The sequence below is a fragment of the Halictus rubicundus genome, chromosome 10 (genome assembly GCF_050948215.1).
Source record: "Halictus rubicundus isolate RS-2024b chromosome 10, iyHalRubi1_principal, whole genome shotgun sequence".
NCBI lineage: Eukaryota > Metazoa > Arthropoda > Insecta > Hymenoptera > Halictidae > Halictus > Halictus rubicundus.
Genome location: NC_135158.1, coordinates 5,924,285 through 5,939,816, shown reverse-complemented (window position 1 = coordinate 5,939,816; position 15,532 = coordinate 5,924,285). Strand labels below are relative to the sequence as shown.

Below are 15,532 nucleotides of genomic sequence, written 5' to 3'. Positions count from 1 at the left end.
CTCAGAGGCGCGCGAAGTATTTCCGAAAAAGATGAGTTTAGAGGAAGGGAAGACGCGTTCAGAGAATGGCTACGTGGAAATAGCGTTCAGGGACATCGTCCGCGGTTCGTCGGAGTATCCAACCGCGTAAACAACCCTCCAAAAATATTCGGGACTTCTGCACGCAACTCTTTCATCTCGCGCAAACATCAACAGCCTCGAGGAACGAATTGCTTCCTCGACTCGCCCTGAAATCCTCGCCGTGCTGCCCCCTTTTTTACGTAAACAGTTATTTTTAACAATCCGCCGCGAATAATATTTCCTATCAAATTTCCTGTCGAAATAAATCCAAGAAAAAAAAAAAGAAAACAAAGAATCCTCCAGTGATCCTGCAAGAAATTAGAAATTCTTTCGAAATGATTTGCTTTCTCTGTTTGTCGTGAAATCAATTTCCACGATCGTTCCGTGTACCCTGGACCAGAGATTAATTCGTCGGGGCACGTCCTATTTCTCAACGAGGGTCCAGAGACGAAGGGGGTGCGAGATCAAAGGGGTAACAGAATTCGATGGGGCCCGCGAGGTTTCGTGTTACCCCGATATCCCACGCGGTTAGATCGTATCGTGGATTCTTAATCCGACGACGATCTGGTCCAGAGGAGGCTGCTTTTCGCGTTCGGCTCGACCGATGTACCGACTGGTATTAATCGTACAAAGCGGGAACTCGATACTCCGAACCCTTTCACTGTTTTTTCCGTTCCGGAACAAGGGCCGGCCAGTCGTCGCACGATGCTCTGACGAAATCATTTTCTTGCCTACCAAGACCCAACCCGGCGATGTATCAACCTCGAATCCGAGAGGATTTACAGCTGTGCTGGGCGTATCGCTATACTAGCTCCGGTATCACCGAGCCTTGTGTCGATTGTGCAAACCGGAAACTGGATACTGGGATCGAGAATGCGATTGTGCTTCTCGCAAAATAATTTCGGTGATCAGAAATGCATTTTCTTCGCCAGTTCGAAGAAAATTTAGTTCAAGCAGGTTACTTATTAGCTGGTTCGAACGAAATTTCTCTTTGTTCTAATTAATTTTACGTCAATTCTAAAATAAATTATTCGAGAACGTGTCCGACATTTCTGAATTGTCTCACGTTTCTGAACGAAGATTAAAAAACGAGCGTTTATTCTAGTCTAATCGAAATTCAGTCGAATAATTTGACATTGGTCTATCGCTTCGAGGAAACATCATTATAAATCGAATAATCTCAGAACCGAATGTTAATGTCCACTTTGTTATTTAGATCGGTCATCCGTCACGCCAATCCGTCGCATTGTCATCGTTCCGATAAATAATGCACAAGGTGCATCGAATTCTAATCGACCGTCGGATCACTCTGCTATTAAAAACAATATCGGGTTCTCTCCTCGACGTTGTTTATCCATCTTGGGAACGATCGACAGCTAATCCTTCTAACGCAACGGTCGTCTGCGTCAACGGGACGAATGATATATTACGTTCAACTTTCGCGCGATCAATACGGATTACCAGTGAATTGTTCTTTGTTGAATAATTCTAGAATTTGGTCGACGATGCTGTGAATCATCGGCGGTGCTCGTAAACAACAGAGGTCTGATAAGAGATAAGAAAGTATATCTCGGACGTGCCTGACTTTCCGCGTGAGAACTAATTTCTTTGCAAAGGTCGTCACGTTTTGCTTATTAATAGACTGCGGATTTTATGGATATTTGACAAAGATAGGCGAGTGTATTTTCAAAAGTACTAAATTCCTATTTGGTTTTCCTGTCCAGCAACTGATGCAAACAATATAATATTATTTTGCACAGAGTATAATATTATTCAGTGTAATATTCTGAGCATTAATACTCTGAAGGATAATCAATTTTGTTCAGTTTTAAGGTGGACTCAAAGCAGCGGAAGACAGGAAGATTCGGTCTCTAACGAGGATGGCTTTTAATTAGGCAGAAATTGTACCAGTTGGAGTCAGAGAGATTTGAGAACACGTAACTCAGTCCAAGCTTCGGCAGCTAAAGATAGAAAACTCGATGTAGGCTGAACTGGGCTTTAATAACGAGTTATAGAGATCTCTCGGGACGCGGAGCTCAACGTGGATTAATATTTCAGCAACCAGAGGCTTTTGAGAATGTGTATCTCAATTCAACCTGCGCCATAGTAATCGGAGACGTCTAAGATATCTGGTACAGCCTTAGCATTGACGGCAACAGAGACATCACAGGTTGCGTAGTTCAGTTTATAGCCTATGGTTTAACAACCGCGGATAAATACTTTGAACGATACATAGGTTCCGGCTTAAAGCGCGAGCGCTCGAAGCTGAAGAACTTAAGGAGCTCAATTTGGACTGCAGTTTAGCAACCGTGGATAAAAATTTTGCAAAATATAGCTTAGCCTGGACTGGGCTTTGGCAATCATAAAAAGCTACTTCCGAGAAGGTGCAGTTTAGTTCGACCTGAATTACAGTACCACCGAGCTAGAAACCTCGAAGACATTTAACTTGGACTAGGCTGGAACGGAGACCTCGGGGGACAGGCAGTTCGATCTAAATTAGTGGTTGGAAACTTTACGTAAAAGTTTCTTGAATGATAGCTCTTTCCTGAGCTGTAGCAAGCAGAAACAAAGACTGCGACGGTGTCTGGCTAGAAACTTCGTAGATACCTTAACTCGGGCTATACTATATTGTGTTAGACAGCAATAAACACCTCAGGCGACGCTGTTCGATTTGAACCAGCGTTTATGAACATCAAATAAAAGACTTCTTGGTCTTTAGCAGCCTCTGGCTAGAAACCTCGAAGACGAGTCTTATAACGCTCTAGGCTGCGTCAACCGGTAATTGAGACCTCAGGGGACACGCAGTTAAATCTAAATTGGTGTTTAGAAGCCTCAGATAAAAAGTCCTAGCGGAACAGCTCAGCCTGTTAAGACTAGGGTCTGTAGCAGAGACCAAGACTGCGGTCTCCCCTGGCTAGAGAACTTCGTAGATACTTAATAGACACCTTGAGGGACATGCTGTTCAATCTAAATTAGCGTTTCGAACCCCTAGATAAAATGCTCCTGGAGGCTAGGTTAGTTAGATTGTAGCGGTCGGAGACAGTGTCCTCTGGCTAGAAAAGTCGAAGATAGCCGAGGCTCTGGTTCTCTACTGTCTTAGCCAGCGTTGAAGACACCTCGGGGGACACGCAGACCAATGTTAATTAGTGTTTTGCATCCCCAGACAAAATGTTCCTGAAGACTAGACCTTCAGAAATGAAGACTGTTGCATCCTCTGGCTAGGAACCTCGAAGATACTTAGCTCAGACAGTGCTGTACCAGTTTAGCTGTCGATAGAGACCTCGGGGGACACGCAGACCAATGTTAATTAGTGTTTCGAATCCCCAGACAAAATGTTCCCGAAGACCAGCTCGGTTTCAGTTTGACTGTAGCAGTTCGAAGCAGAGATTGTTGCATCCTCTGGCTAGAAACGTCGAAGGTAGCCGAGGCTCTGTTTCTGCTGCATTAGCCAGCGACAGAGGCCTCGGGGGACATGCAGTCCAATGTTAATTAGCGTTTAGAAACCCGTAGACAAAACGTTCTCGAAGTCCAGCTCGGCCTGAGTTGGACTACATCAGTCAGAAGCGTAGGCTGTTGCATCCTCCGGCTAGAAACGTTGGAGATCCTCGGTTCAGGGTATGGTTAAGTTCGAGTCTTCGGGGTAGCTGCGCATCAATCCAAACCAGTGTTTAGAATCCTCGGATAAAAAGTCTGGCCTAGCCCTAGCAGCCATAGGCAGAGATCTTCGAGACCGTGCACACGCCTAAGTAGCAGTTCCGCCGTCCCGGGATAGAGACATCTCGTCCCGAAGACGCCTCGGACGTTCTAATTAAGATTCCATCGCGGCTCCGGGTCGCTTCGTTGTTTGATATAAAAACAAATGCACGGACGCGCCGGGGATAGAAAAAACCCGGCGAGGGAGAGACTCCGCTGTCTGACAGATAGAAACGTTCAGCGGTTTGACGCCGGTAGATTCGAGTCTCTCAGGTACAAAACGAACACCGGGCACACACGGCACGACGGAGTCCCTGCATAATTATACCTTAAAAAGGATGATCCCTTTGGGGAGATTAAGGGACACCGCTTAAGACCGACTGCTATCTTAATGAGCGTATGGGGAGCCCCGGTTCGCCTCGCTGCACCACCGATGCCAGACAATCGTAATTAAGCGTCAGCGCGCGGATCAAGTGTGCGTGTGCTGGCCTCTTTCTCGTACTGCCGGAGACTATGAAGATCGCGGGAAACTGTCCAGATTACGTCTGGAACTCCCTCTCTCCCTCTTCAGCTTCGGTAAGATCGGTTTCCCTGGGAAAATGTCGTGGGAAGAGCGCGCGATTCGAATCCTTCTCCCTCGAGTATATCGATCTGCATCTAAACAGATGCCGGCCAGAGATTAATTAAATTCGAGTCTTTTAATGAATAGCTGCGAGCAATTATGGCCGCATCAGGCTAACTTCTTCGTGTACGTGTGCAAACTCTTGGATTTTCTATGGGCGATGTTTTTAGGGAGATGGCGCACTGAAACGCGCATTCGAAGCAATTAGCAGTTATCTATCGGTGATCATTAGACTGCGGATTTTATGCATTTTTAATGAAAACGAGTTAGTGGAGGGTAAACTACCAGAAAGATTATGAAAGGGAGAATCAAATTTTTATTCGCTTCCGGTATGTAGTAATTAATACATTCTGCATAAAGATCCACGGTAATGATTGGATCTATCGATACCGATCATTAAAGAGATTCGATGCATCCGCCAGCCGTGTTCTCAGGATTTCTCACGAGAACGTATTAAAATGTCAACGATTCATCAGAAGAACCATCGATTAACAAGAAAATCGACGTATTAAACGATCTTCGACGAAGATACCGAATCTCACTTTGAAATTCGACATTTTCTCGACATAATGGAACGTTGATCGATGGAGAGAGTTCCACGAATTCTGATCATTCGAATTTTGTTTGCAGGAGAGAGGCAGCCGGCTCTGTGACCCATTGAAAGAAATTTTTCCAGAATGAATGGTTCTGCGATTTCGATCTGCAACACCTGGATCTCTCCGATCATTTTCTGTGGATAAAGGGGGCGAGATTTTGTGTTCAGCCTCGTGAGGCTGAATCGGGATCGCGGATTAATCGATCGCAGCCATGATGGATCGAACCTGGCCGTGAACCAGCCCTCCGCCATTACCATTTTCTATTACGGTTCCCCGCGGACAATGGACGAACGTCGGTTTTTCCGGGAAGAAAACGGTCCAAGTCGAATTTTAGTGGGCGGCCGGACCGAACATCTGGTGCACAGATTCGGCCTCAGTATTAAAACGCTTTCTCTAACTGGTATTTAGCTGGAAGCAGAACCCGGCACCGTTCGGGGTTTCCGGCAATTGCACACGTGCGCCCCGTTAATGTAGGTAAAGCGCACAAGCCTGTCCATTGTACGAGGTTACCTGCGAGACCCGCCGCCATTTTACAAGCCCTAAAAGGCAATAAATCACCGACCAGTACACGCGCTCCTTTCGCCTATTGTCTACATTTTCTATAGGACCTGCAGAATATTCAAAGGACCATTACCGAGGGAGTCGGCAAGAACTATGAAGCACCAGTCGTTTCATTGTTTCCCGGGGGAAAACCCCGGTGCTTCCTCGCGTTCGCACCTGGTCGCCTCTCTCGCAACGACTTTCCCAACGTTTCCCTTTGCATAGGTATAAACACCATAATGCGATGGGCGTGAGGGTCAACACGGCAATTGACGAAAACAGGTAGTCAAATTAAGGTGTTCCGGTCAGACCGAGCAATTTCTATGGAACTGTTTCTTTGCAATGATGATCACTGTTTTGAAAGATTTTTTCAATTTTTTGAACGCTACATATGTACGTGTCGCTGTCTGTCTTAAAATAGTCCAAAATTAAAATTAATTTTAAAACGCAACGAAACTAAAAAGAAATAACGAATTTTCTAGTGGGTAAATTCGACTGGTTCCTCATACCAGAATTTGCATAAAGTCGTGTTTTGCCATTGCCGTTCTGTTCTCGCGTTATTAAACGAGTCGGGCATCGGCGCGAACGTGTTAATAAAATTGTTACACGCACGAAGCTGGCAGTCTGCGGTCGTGTAACTGATGCGAAATGGCGAGACGGTCGAAATTTACTTTCCGGCAAACGGAGTTTATTGATAACCGGCCGAAATGCTAGGGCTGCGCGACGTTATATAAATATAAGTACGTGTGCACATATAAATCGAGCATAGGTGTACACGTGTGTATATTATTATGATTGAGCTCAATTGTCCAATTGGCCGGTCATTGAATGCCATATGTACAGCCGGGCTCGCCCGTTATTAGCGAACCGTCGATCATATTCTCAACCGGGGCGACCGCGTTTCCACGGGCCGTGCTCGGGCCGTGTGCCGGTGATCACACGGCGAAATGAGAGCCCCTGCCAATCTTTTGTCTATTAAATGTATTCAACAGGGTAATAGCGGCTGATATTACCAATTGGACAATGAAAGAGATGGCAGCGGAGCGCGATTTCCACCCTCTCACCCATCCCCCGTCGCACTGACCACGTCGGGGATCACCGACACACCAAGATTTCGTCAGGAGGCGATGATCTTGCGGATCGTGGACCGTCATCATTGTCTCCGGTCCCCTTCGCATTAAACGTTCCACCCGAACCCGACTCGAACATTCAAGTTCAAGCTGCTCCAAGATCAACGCTGCGCGCACCCCGAACGACCGTTTCAAACGCTTCGCAATTGTTCGTCTGCTTTTCTACGCTTCCTACACGAAAATTAGCAGATTAGGCAGAAAACAGTAAGGGATCAATTTAACCCCCAACCCCCAGCTCCGTGTGAGTACAATTTTTGGGAAGCACTTTTTATTTTTATTTAGGAAGTATACGTTCTTTATAATAATAATTTTATTCCTCGTTTAGAAGATCAACCCTCATCTTGCACACCGAAATTCTCATCGGGGCGCCACGGAAGGACTCTTTTATTTCTGTCTGGCCTCTATCCTTTGTGCACGCTTTTAAAAATACTCGATTCTCCTGGCGGGTCTCGTGTCTACCGATTAAAGGCGTGTCGGACATTTTCGCGTTTCTAGAAACCCTTTTCTCTCGTTCTATTTTCAAAAAGGTCGATCCGAAAAGTTGGTGGTTACACTGGAAATTACCGTTTCGAGAATGGAAAATCTCTCTGGAGAAAAGCGTCTCTTTCTTTCATTTTCTCTGTTCGGTTGTCCATCGGCAAGTTTCACCGCGTGGTCCAAAATGGCAACGGCTGATTAAATTGTAACGGCGTCGACCGGAGAAATTACGTGACTGGAAAAAGGCCAAGATCCACGGGGCCCGGGGGCAAAGAGAGGTTTTATGGGGGTCCGATCAGAGGCGTGGGTACCTCGAAATTCCGTCGCGTAGCCGAGGAGACATGCTCGCGAGGAACGCGTTCCCCGTTGTCTTTCACACGCGTTCCAACGATCGGGAACCTCGACGACAGAGAAACGAGCAGGGAAAACGATTTCGTCGAAAGAAATCCTCCGATTTTCTACTCGTTCCATTTTTTCCTTTACACATTTCTTCGACCGTCCCGAAAGAAATCGTCGACGACGAGTTCACCGGCCCTTCGGGGGTTGTTTCTCGGAGGACAATTTTATTTCGGTGAGCGTGATATTTTTAAAAACATTTTCGACAGGTGCGGACAGACTCTCAAACTCGAAAATATGTGGGAGTCGTTTCGAATTTTCTGTACCTCGGTGCGCTTCATTTCTCGGATTAACACGCGTATAAAATATCTTGAGTGCGTAATTTTTGTTGACCTTCTTCTTTGAAGAACTTCACTGCCTCTTTGAAAGTTTTTTGGAAGGAGAACTTTATTTTATTGGGCAAACAATTTTGAGAAGAATTGAAAATGTGTGTTGAGAGGCGTCTAAGTTAAAAAATACGAGAATTATTTTCTAAGCGTTGAATTTCTCGGTGAAACGTCCTTAAAGCATCTTCAAAGCACAACTTAGCAAATAAATTAAAGAAAGTATTTAAGAGGTCCTGCAACTTTTGTCCTCAAGTCCCCTTTCATCTTCAAAGGGAAGTTGTAAATTCTTCAGAGAGTTGATGTTCGGATCGCTTCGAGAAATGATTAGTTTATTCTATGTAAATCGTATTTTTGGACATTATACGCCGGAAACAGAAACCGTACGATAGGTCTCCTTACGATCGAAACGCGCGCGCACGATTTGTTTCCTTTCTTTCTCTCGCGAGTCTTCTTCGCCAGCCCATATATTTCTTTTCCACGTTCCATCCATTCCACGCTCATAACTTTCTCTTTCGCGAGATCATCCCCCTCCCTCGATCGCCTACAAAAATATCACCGCCTTCTTTTACGATTCTAGGCTCGAACCACGTGTCTCGTCGCGACATTTCCTCCCTCTTCTTTCACTTTCTTCCTGTCTGCTTTCTCCCCTTCTTCCTTTTTAGTAGTCTCGACTTTGTCCCGCACTCTAAATTTTTCTCCTCGCTGGTTCTTCGTTTTTATCCCTGTTTAATTATATCAACCCTTTCCGGGACATTTACACACGTAGTACCCTTAATATTAAAAATTAGTCAAAAAGAAATTCAATTCTGTCGCAGTTCATCACAGACATCTCTAAATAATCAAAACAGAAAAACTCATCTTATGGATGCAATAATATCGAACGAAAAATTGAATAATTCTTTTTTCTATTTCAGAAAATTCGTCCCCGAAGAGATGCAAATTTTTCTCGAATTTTCGTCCACGTAAAAATGCTCGAGGATTGCTCACCTAATCGAACCAGCTGTCCCTGAGTAGTTCGATCGATCACCAGGACCAGGAGTATCCCGATGATGAGACACTTCGCGATCATCATCCTGATTTCTTCGACGACAGGTACCGGGTAGCTAGTGACGAGGCATTTGTGACTTTCTGAAACGGAAAAACGGAAAGATTTGTTTATTTAGATTCTTCGAAGGAGAATCAGACAGATTATTTAGATTCTTCCCATACTGCATTTTAACGCAGATACCCGATCCCTTATTTACTATAGTTAGCTCAAATATTTTTCTTCTCGTTTTTCAACGCGAACAATATCTTACAAAATATTTAACATTTGCACAAAATAAATGATGTGAAGCAACGCGATCGAAAATAATCGTTTTAATCATTCACTGTCGAAATAGGAAACTCTCCTAGGGCAAGGAAAGGGCCGGAACACGGGGTGTGACGTTATGCACGTGATCTATGGGGCTCGAGTGCACCGTAAGGATGCACCGGACGTGTTCTGGTGCACGAAATCCAGGTCTGGTTTCGAGACGCAGCGAGAAGAGTGCCCCGGCCATGTGTTCTCTTAGGCCGACCGAGACACGGTCTATTATTCTTTATGGGGACACACCGCGCACCGGATAGTACACCATAAAATATTCTGTCGCGATGGCGAAAAAAGGGACGCTCGCGATTCTGATGTTACTTTATTGGGACCCCGTAGAAACCGGTCCCCGTGGTTACTTTTAAACGCCTCTATTTATAAAGATCCAGGCTGGCTACGGTTTCATCGATCCTCGATTCGCAAGTTCCTCGAACCCCAATTTATCGAGTATTTTATCTTTACTACGAATTAGTGATCTCCCATTTCACCTGTAATATATCCGCGCCGAAGTCCGGCGGTACTAATTAATACACGGACTTCTCCACATCGGAACCGAAGTCGATTGCAGACCTTGATATTTCAGTTAATTTTCAATCAACTCCCGTTTTGCTCTTTTCGGTATCCTTCCGATCGGGCGATTTTTATCGATCGGCAAATGTTCGTCGTTCGTTGGTGCGGACGTTATTCGCAGTTTAGCTAATTAGCCGGTATGACAACAAAGCGAAGGCCTTGGTTATGTAGGGACCGGCGAGCGGCGAGCGGTAAAACAATTGACTACAAAGCGGTAAAAAAATAAATCGAATACATAAATATGAAATAAGCTATAGAGGAACGGATCGGTGCGTCGTAGCGAGCAATTGCCGCACGCCGTTCCCCGTGTATAACCAAGGCCTAAGCTCGTTAGGGAGGCATAAAAACAATTGTAACCTGTTCGGAGGCGATCCAGAACTTATCTGCATTATCAATAACCGAGAGCGAACCGGTCCACTTTATCTCGATTCCGCCTGATTGAAAATTATTACACTGTTCCGGTGTTGACCCGCGGTTATGAAAATCGCGAACGACCGAATCTAATTCCCGTTGCTATAAACACTGAATTAACGACGCCGGAGCCAGGGAATCCCGAAAGGAGACCCAGGATGAAATAGTTTCGACGATTCCACGCGGTTTCGTAAATCGTGCCGAAATAAACCGTTTCGGAATTGTTGAATGGAACGACGCGGCGCCACTAAAATTCTATGTCCTATTGTTCCATCATTTCTCTAGGCTTCGGGCTTTGTGATTGCAATGTACGAGCACCGGGTCTCTTCATCTAGCAAATTCATGTCGGGGCTGTCTCAAGAGTGCAGAAAACAAAATTTTGCACTTTAGCGTTATTATTTCGTGCTTCTTTTACACTGTCTTAAATGGTGTTCGATAGCAAATGGAATTTTTTCCTGACGAGTACACTGACGAGGATTGGACAAGAAAATGGCATCTCTCGAGTACAGTCGAGATAAACGGTTGATCCCTCGTCTCGCGTCTCTAAAAATTCGTTCGAACAGCGCAAAAAACGAATTGCAACCTTGTTCTCACAGTGGTTCAGGTTCGGCCGCAGAATAATTCAGCGGAACCATAATTACCGGCCGGCCGACAGTGACACCGAGCAAATAAACCTCGGCCGGCCATCATCCCCGGGGTAATACGATTTTCCGCAAGAAAATGTTACTTGGTAAAAGGATGAGAGTTAGGGGCGTATCAATAACCCGAGCGCCGGCGCGGCCGGGTAATTAATTCCCTTCGCGCGGGTTAATAAAACACCGGGGACGGTCTCTCTTCGCCGGTGTCGACCTTCAAATTACAGCCTCGACGCCACCAAATTCCCGACCTACGTCACTATAATTACGGGTGGTCGAGGGTAGAACAGGTTCGAGCGATTTCATTCAATTTGTACCGGGGGCCCCGGAGGAATACGGTTCGTCGTGACCGGGTGCCCCGGTAGATCTTTCCAGATATCAAACGATGGGTACTGGCACCGTGAAAATGGACCCCAACGGGGGGATGGACCGTCCGTCGAGGAAACGGCTTTTCGCCGTCGAAAAGCGTGTAAATCAACCATCCTCCGCCATCGAACCCTCGTTCGGTTCTCGTGTGAACCTCGGTTTTTATGGTTTAAAAGCGAGTAAAAACGCGGGTTTCCACCGTGTCTCCACGATTCTGGAACCAAGATGGCGCGGCGTCGCTATCGTCGACACGGAAACGGCATTAGCTTCATTGTCCCGTTAATTGGAGCCTCTGATAACGCTGCTAATTGCGAAAGATTGAAAACTCCCTAGACTGGATACTGGATACTCTACGGGGTGAATGGGGGCTGTGGCGCCATGGTTCTGCGTGGGCAAACATTAGTACAAGAGGTCTCACTGGCAATTTGGTTAATTTTAATCCTGGAAACATTTCTTAAACCTAGAATATTTCCCTTCTATATACATTTTCTTCGTGTTATATGAAAGTGGTGCGATTTTCTCGTACAATAGCGAAGTGTTTAGTAATTTATTAAATACAAACAAAGGTCCTAGCCGATTAAGATGGTCAAAACTGCCCTTAGAGTAAATTAGATTTCGCGCTTTTCCACGCATTTTCCGCGCTCTGATGTTTCCTAAAATTCTGAAAAAATGTGGCATATTTTGGATCCTAAGACAGATTTTTGAGAATTTTTTCAGATTTTTTTCTTGCAAACTGTGGTCGCAAAAAATGAAAAACCTCACAAAAATCGGAAAAATGTACATTTCTCAAAAATATGAAAACATGCTATTTTGCTGTTTAGTGCCCCGATAAAGTACCATAACAGGCAATGTCGTCAATTTTTTTGAGATTTTTTGTTGTGGGCACTTTTTGTAAAAACAAGAAAAACCGAATTTTTTCGTCGTTTCTGCTATTAGGAGGAAAGTTACACTTGTCGGTTTTACCGCAGGTATATATTAAGTCATTTTAAACATTATTACATTGAAACAAGTAAGTGTTTGACCTAAGAAATGTTTTAAGAGAAAAAATGGATTGTATTTTTTCAGAATTTTAGGAAGCATCAGAGTGTGGAAAATCCGTGGAAAAGCGCGAAATCTAATTTACCCTGTAACTACCCTCACGGGCAAGATAGGGGGTTGAAATTTTGCTCAGAGGGGTTTTTCTGGGTCATCTTTCGAATGGTTTATTAATCATTGAAAAACCTCTAAGGGCAGTTTTGACCATCTTAATCGGCTAGGCCCTTTGAATAACGATACAGCAATTTCTAGTGGCGCCTTACAGTCGCCATTCGAGTGCTAAGGGTTAAATGTGATTTCCGAGGAGAACAAATTACTCCTGAAGTTATTAACTTGATTTGCGTAATCTTTTTATTTTTCGAAATCGCCACCAGGACGCAAAATCCGCGGTCTATTGACGATTTAGTGGAAAGATCGATTAGCTCGGGCGAGTTTTCGTCGACGGCTCGTTTCGCCCGCCTTTTTCGAAAACGACGGCTCTCCAGGCTCGCGTTGGCGATCGGCCAGGCCCGAAAACGCGTTCGTCCGAATCGGGGAACGGCCTCGGACGTGCCAAATTGAAACACGGCCCTGAATGCACGCGGCGTTTCACGCACGTGCTGCGACCGCATATAATACAGGGACGTAGCGGGACGGGGAACGGGCGTCGTCGTAAATTTTTATAGACCAGGGGCGTGTCGATCGATCGTACATCATTCCCCGCGGTTCGCCTCCTCTGCCGACCGTTGTAAAATAAGTTGTTACACATTCGCCGCGAAATTGTTTCGACGAGCAACACGCGCGAGCGAGCGAGCGAGCGAGCAGAGCCGAGTTTATTTTCTGCCGTGGAAAATTACGCGAGGCAACCTTGTCTGTGTCTCGGGGCATAATAAAACGACTAATTGACCGTACGGCTCGGACAAGAATGTAATTTATGAACTGCGTACAAGTAACGAGAAATTAATGTACTGGACAAGGACCCGCGATGGGAAAAAGTAGCGCGCCCCCGATTTATGCGAGTCCAAAGTAATTAGCGGAATTCGAGCTGATAAGGGAAAGCCTTCGGCTGCAATGTATATAGATATGCGTAGACATTGTAGGCGAATCGGAGAGCACTGGCAGAAGTAATTTGCGAGATTTATTGCTTATCGGTAACTCGAAACTTAATATCAGAAATCAATTTGCCGGGCGATCTTGCGAGAAAGGAAACGTTATAATTGCCGTGATAATTGCTCTGCGTTTCTCTCGCTATCCTTTGAATCCTTGGAGAATCCAAAAAAAAAGCTAGAGAAATATGACCATTAAAAATTCATCTCCACAAAAAGACGCCGTTTCGGATCTCCACAGCTCAAGATTTATTTTTTCTACACCATTCAGGAAAGACCCTTTCGAAAATTCCCGTCGAAGGGTGCCGATCGTTTACTTTGAGATACCCTAACGACCGACGAGGCTTTAAGAAAATACACCTAAAGCCGGGAAAAAGAGAAAATCATGAATCCTGGCGACGATTAATATTCTCCCCCAGGGGGTGAGACAGACTCGCACGGATTCACGAGGGGGTGGAAATTCGAAGATGGTCACCTGTTGGAAGGAAACTGCCATGAAGGAAAGGAAGACGCTCGTATTTCGCGTCTGGTTTCCTTCTTTTCCATTTTTTTTCCCCTCTCCCAAGGAAATTCTTGTTACCCCTGGGGTTTGGGAATGCGGGGAACAGAGACTTTGGAGTCAAGTTTCACGATTCGCGGGGCCTTTGGTTTTCCCATGGACACGAAACATGGTCGCCAGATTGTCAGGGTTCCTTTCTGGGCGGAGTACTACTTGTTGGGGACCTGTTGGACACTTGTTGCGCATGATTTTTGTTCAATTTTTTACTTAGAACCTTCATTTTGTATTCGCCAGGTGCCTGGTTTTTACCCAACCCCTCGTACGCGCACTATTAAATGTTTAAAAAATAAAGTCTGCCGATCTTGCGACTTGCACAGCTTAATGGAAGGTGTTGAGTATTTACTGTATATCGAGTATAAGCACATTAATATTTGTCGAATGTTTATAGAATAAATAGAGAATCTCTTCTTTATTTGAAGTATACAAATATTGTAGCTGTCTTTCTAACACTGTCTTTCTGGTGTGCGAGTGCACTTTTACTAAATATTATCATTTTTGCTTAATATTTACTGAATAATTACAAAACAGTATCTTTATTTGAATTTAATATCGCAGCTATCTTGTAACACTGTTTTCCTGCCTTATCAAACATGAAACATTCACAGAATACTTTCTCTGAGGTGTCTTTCTTTGAAATCTAACATTACAGCAACGTAGCATTTGTTAGTACAATTTTTCTGGCGAACAATATCGTGTAAAAATGAGTTTCCGATTTTTCGTAAGTAAAATGGCGTAAGAATCGACAGCCGCCAGAACGAAAGTCGCCGATCATCCCTTAAGGAATGTAAATTTAGTTAGCGACAGGATCTTAAGCGGACCACCCGAGGGTTACATACTTAGCATAAGTTTCGTGGATGGGCAGGTCCTCTCGGCGAGATTTGTCGAAGGAAATCGGCTGATTTACGCGCGGTGGCGTCATCAAAGCGGCCGTCCGCGACTTTCGAGAATTTATTCCACCCCTCCGCGACAATTAATGACGTTGCTCGTTTATCGGGGCGTCGCGTCGGTTCGATGGCTGCGGACAAATTGAATAAATGGTAGTCATTTGTTCACCGACAGTGAAAAATTCTGTGGCTACTATTTAACCGCCTGGTACCTCTTTCCCTCAAAGGATCCGAAAATATACCGATCTTCAAACGGTTTCTCAAATGTTCCATCAAAATAAAATGAAATGTAAATCCGCACTTCTGAAATCTGAATTTGATAAATATACCAGGAGTTTCGTTAAAAATATTTTCTGGGCCAATTGTAAGAAACAAAAGGGGTGAAATAAAAATTATTTTCTATTTTCAACAATTTTAGTACGTTGGAAAAGAGAAGTTCTAATTCCCTTAATTTATTTTAGCAACTTGGACATAAATGTTTAAATACTTCGCATATTTTTAACGTTTAGTATTTTATCTGTTCGTTTCTGTTATAAACCCATGAAATCCTCAGTCTGACATGAATCATTAAAAAAGAAATTAGAAGAGGTAAATCATTATTGGGAAATATTTCCTACCTATTAATTCCGCGTACGATTCCTTCAATTTCTACAGAAAGAAATATTGGAAAAAGTAATCGAATGGATTTAATATTCAAACAGTTTGTCCAGCATCGTTCGTGTCATCGTAATATCGATTTGGTACGCAAATCGATTGGATACGGTGCCAATGGAATTTAAAACGTCGTGGATCTTCCGAG

General features: G+C 44.5%; 1 protein-coding gene across 2 annotated transcripts in view; it reads right to left on the bottom strand.

The window, feature by feature from the left end:
* The window catches only part of LOC143358101 (fibroblast growth factor receptor homolog 1), an 81,505-nt gene that overhangs the window by 14,621 nt on the left and 51,352 nt on the right, over positions 1 to 15,532 (bottom strand). For both annotated transcript variants that reach the window (XM_076795003.1, XM_076795002.1), the window contains exon 2: positions 8,828 to 8,968. In XM_076795003.1, coding sequence (XP_076651118.1) covers positions 8,828 to 8,912 — 85 coding nt within the window. In that variant the 5' untranslated portion in view covers positions 8,913 to 8,968. The remainder of the gene's footprint in view (positions 1 to 8,827; positions 8,969 to 15,532) is intronic.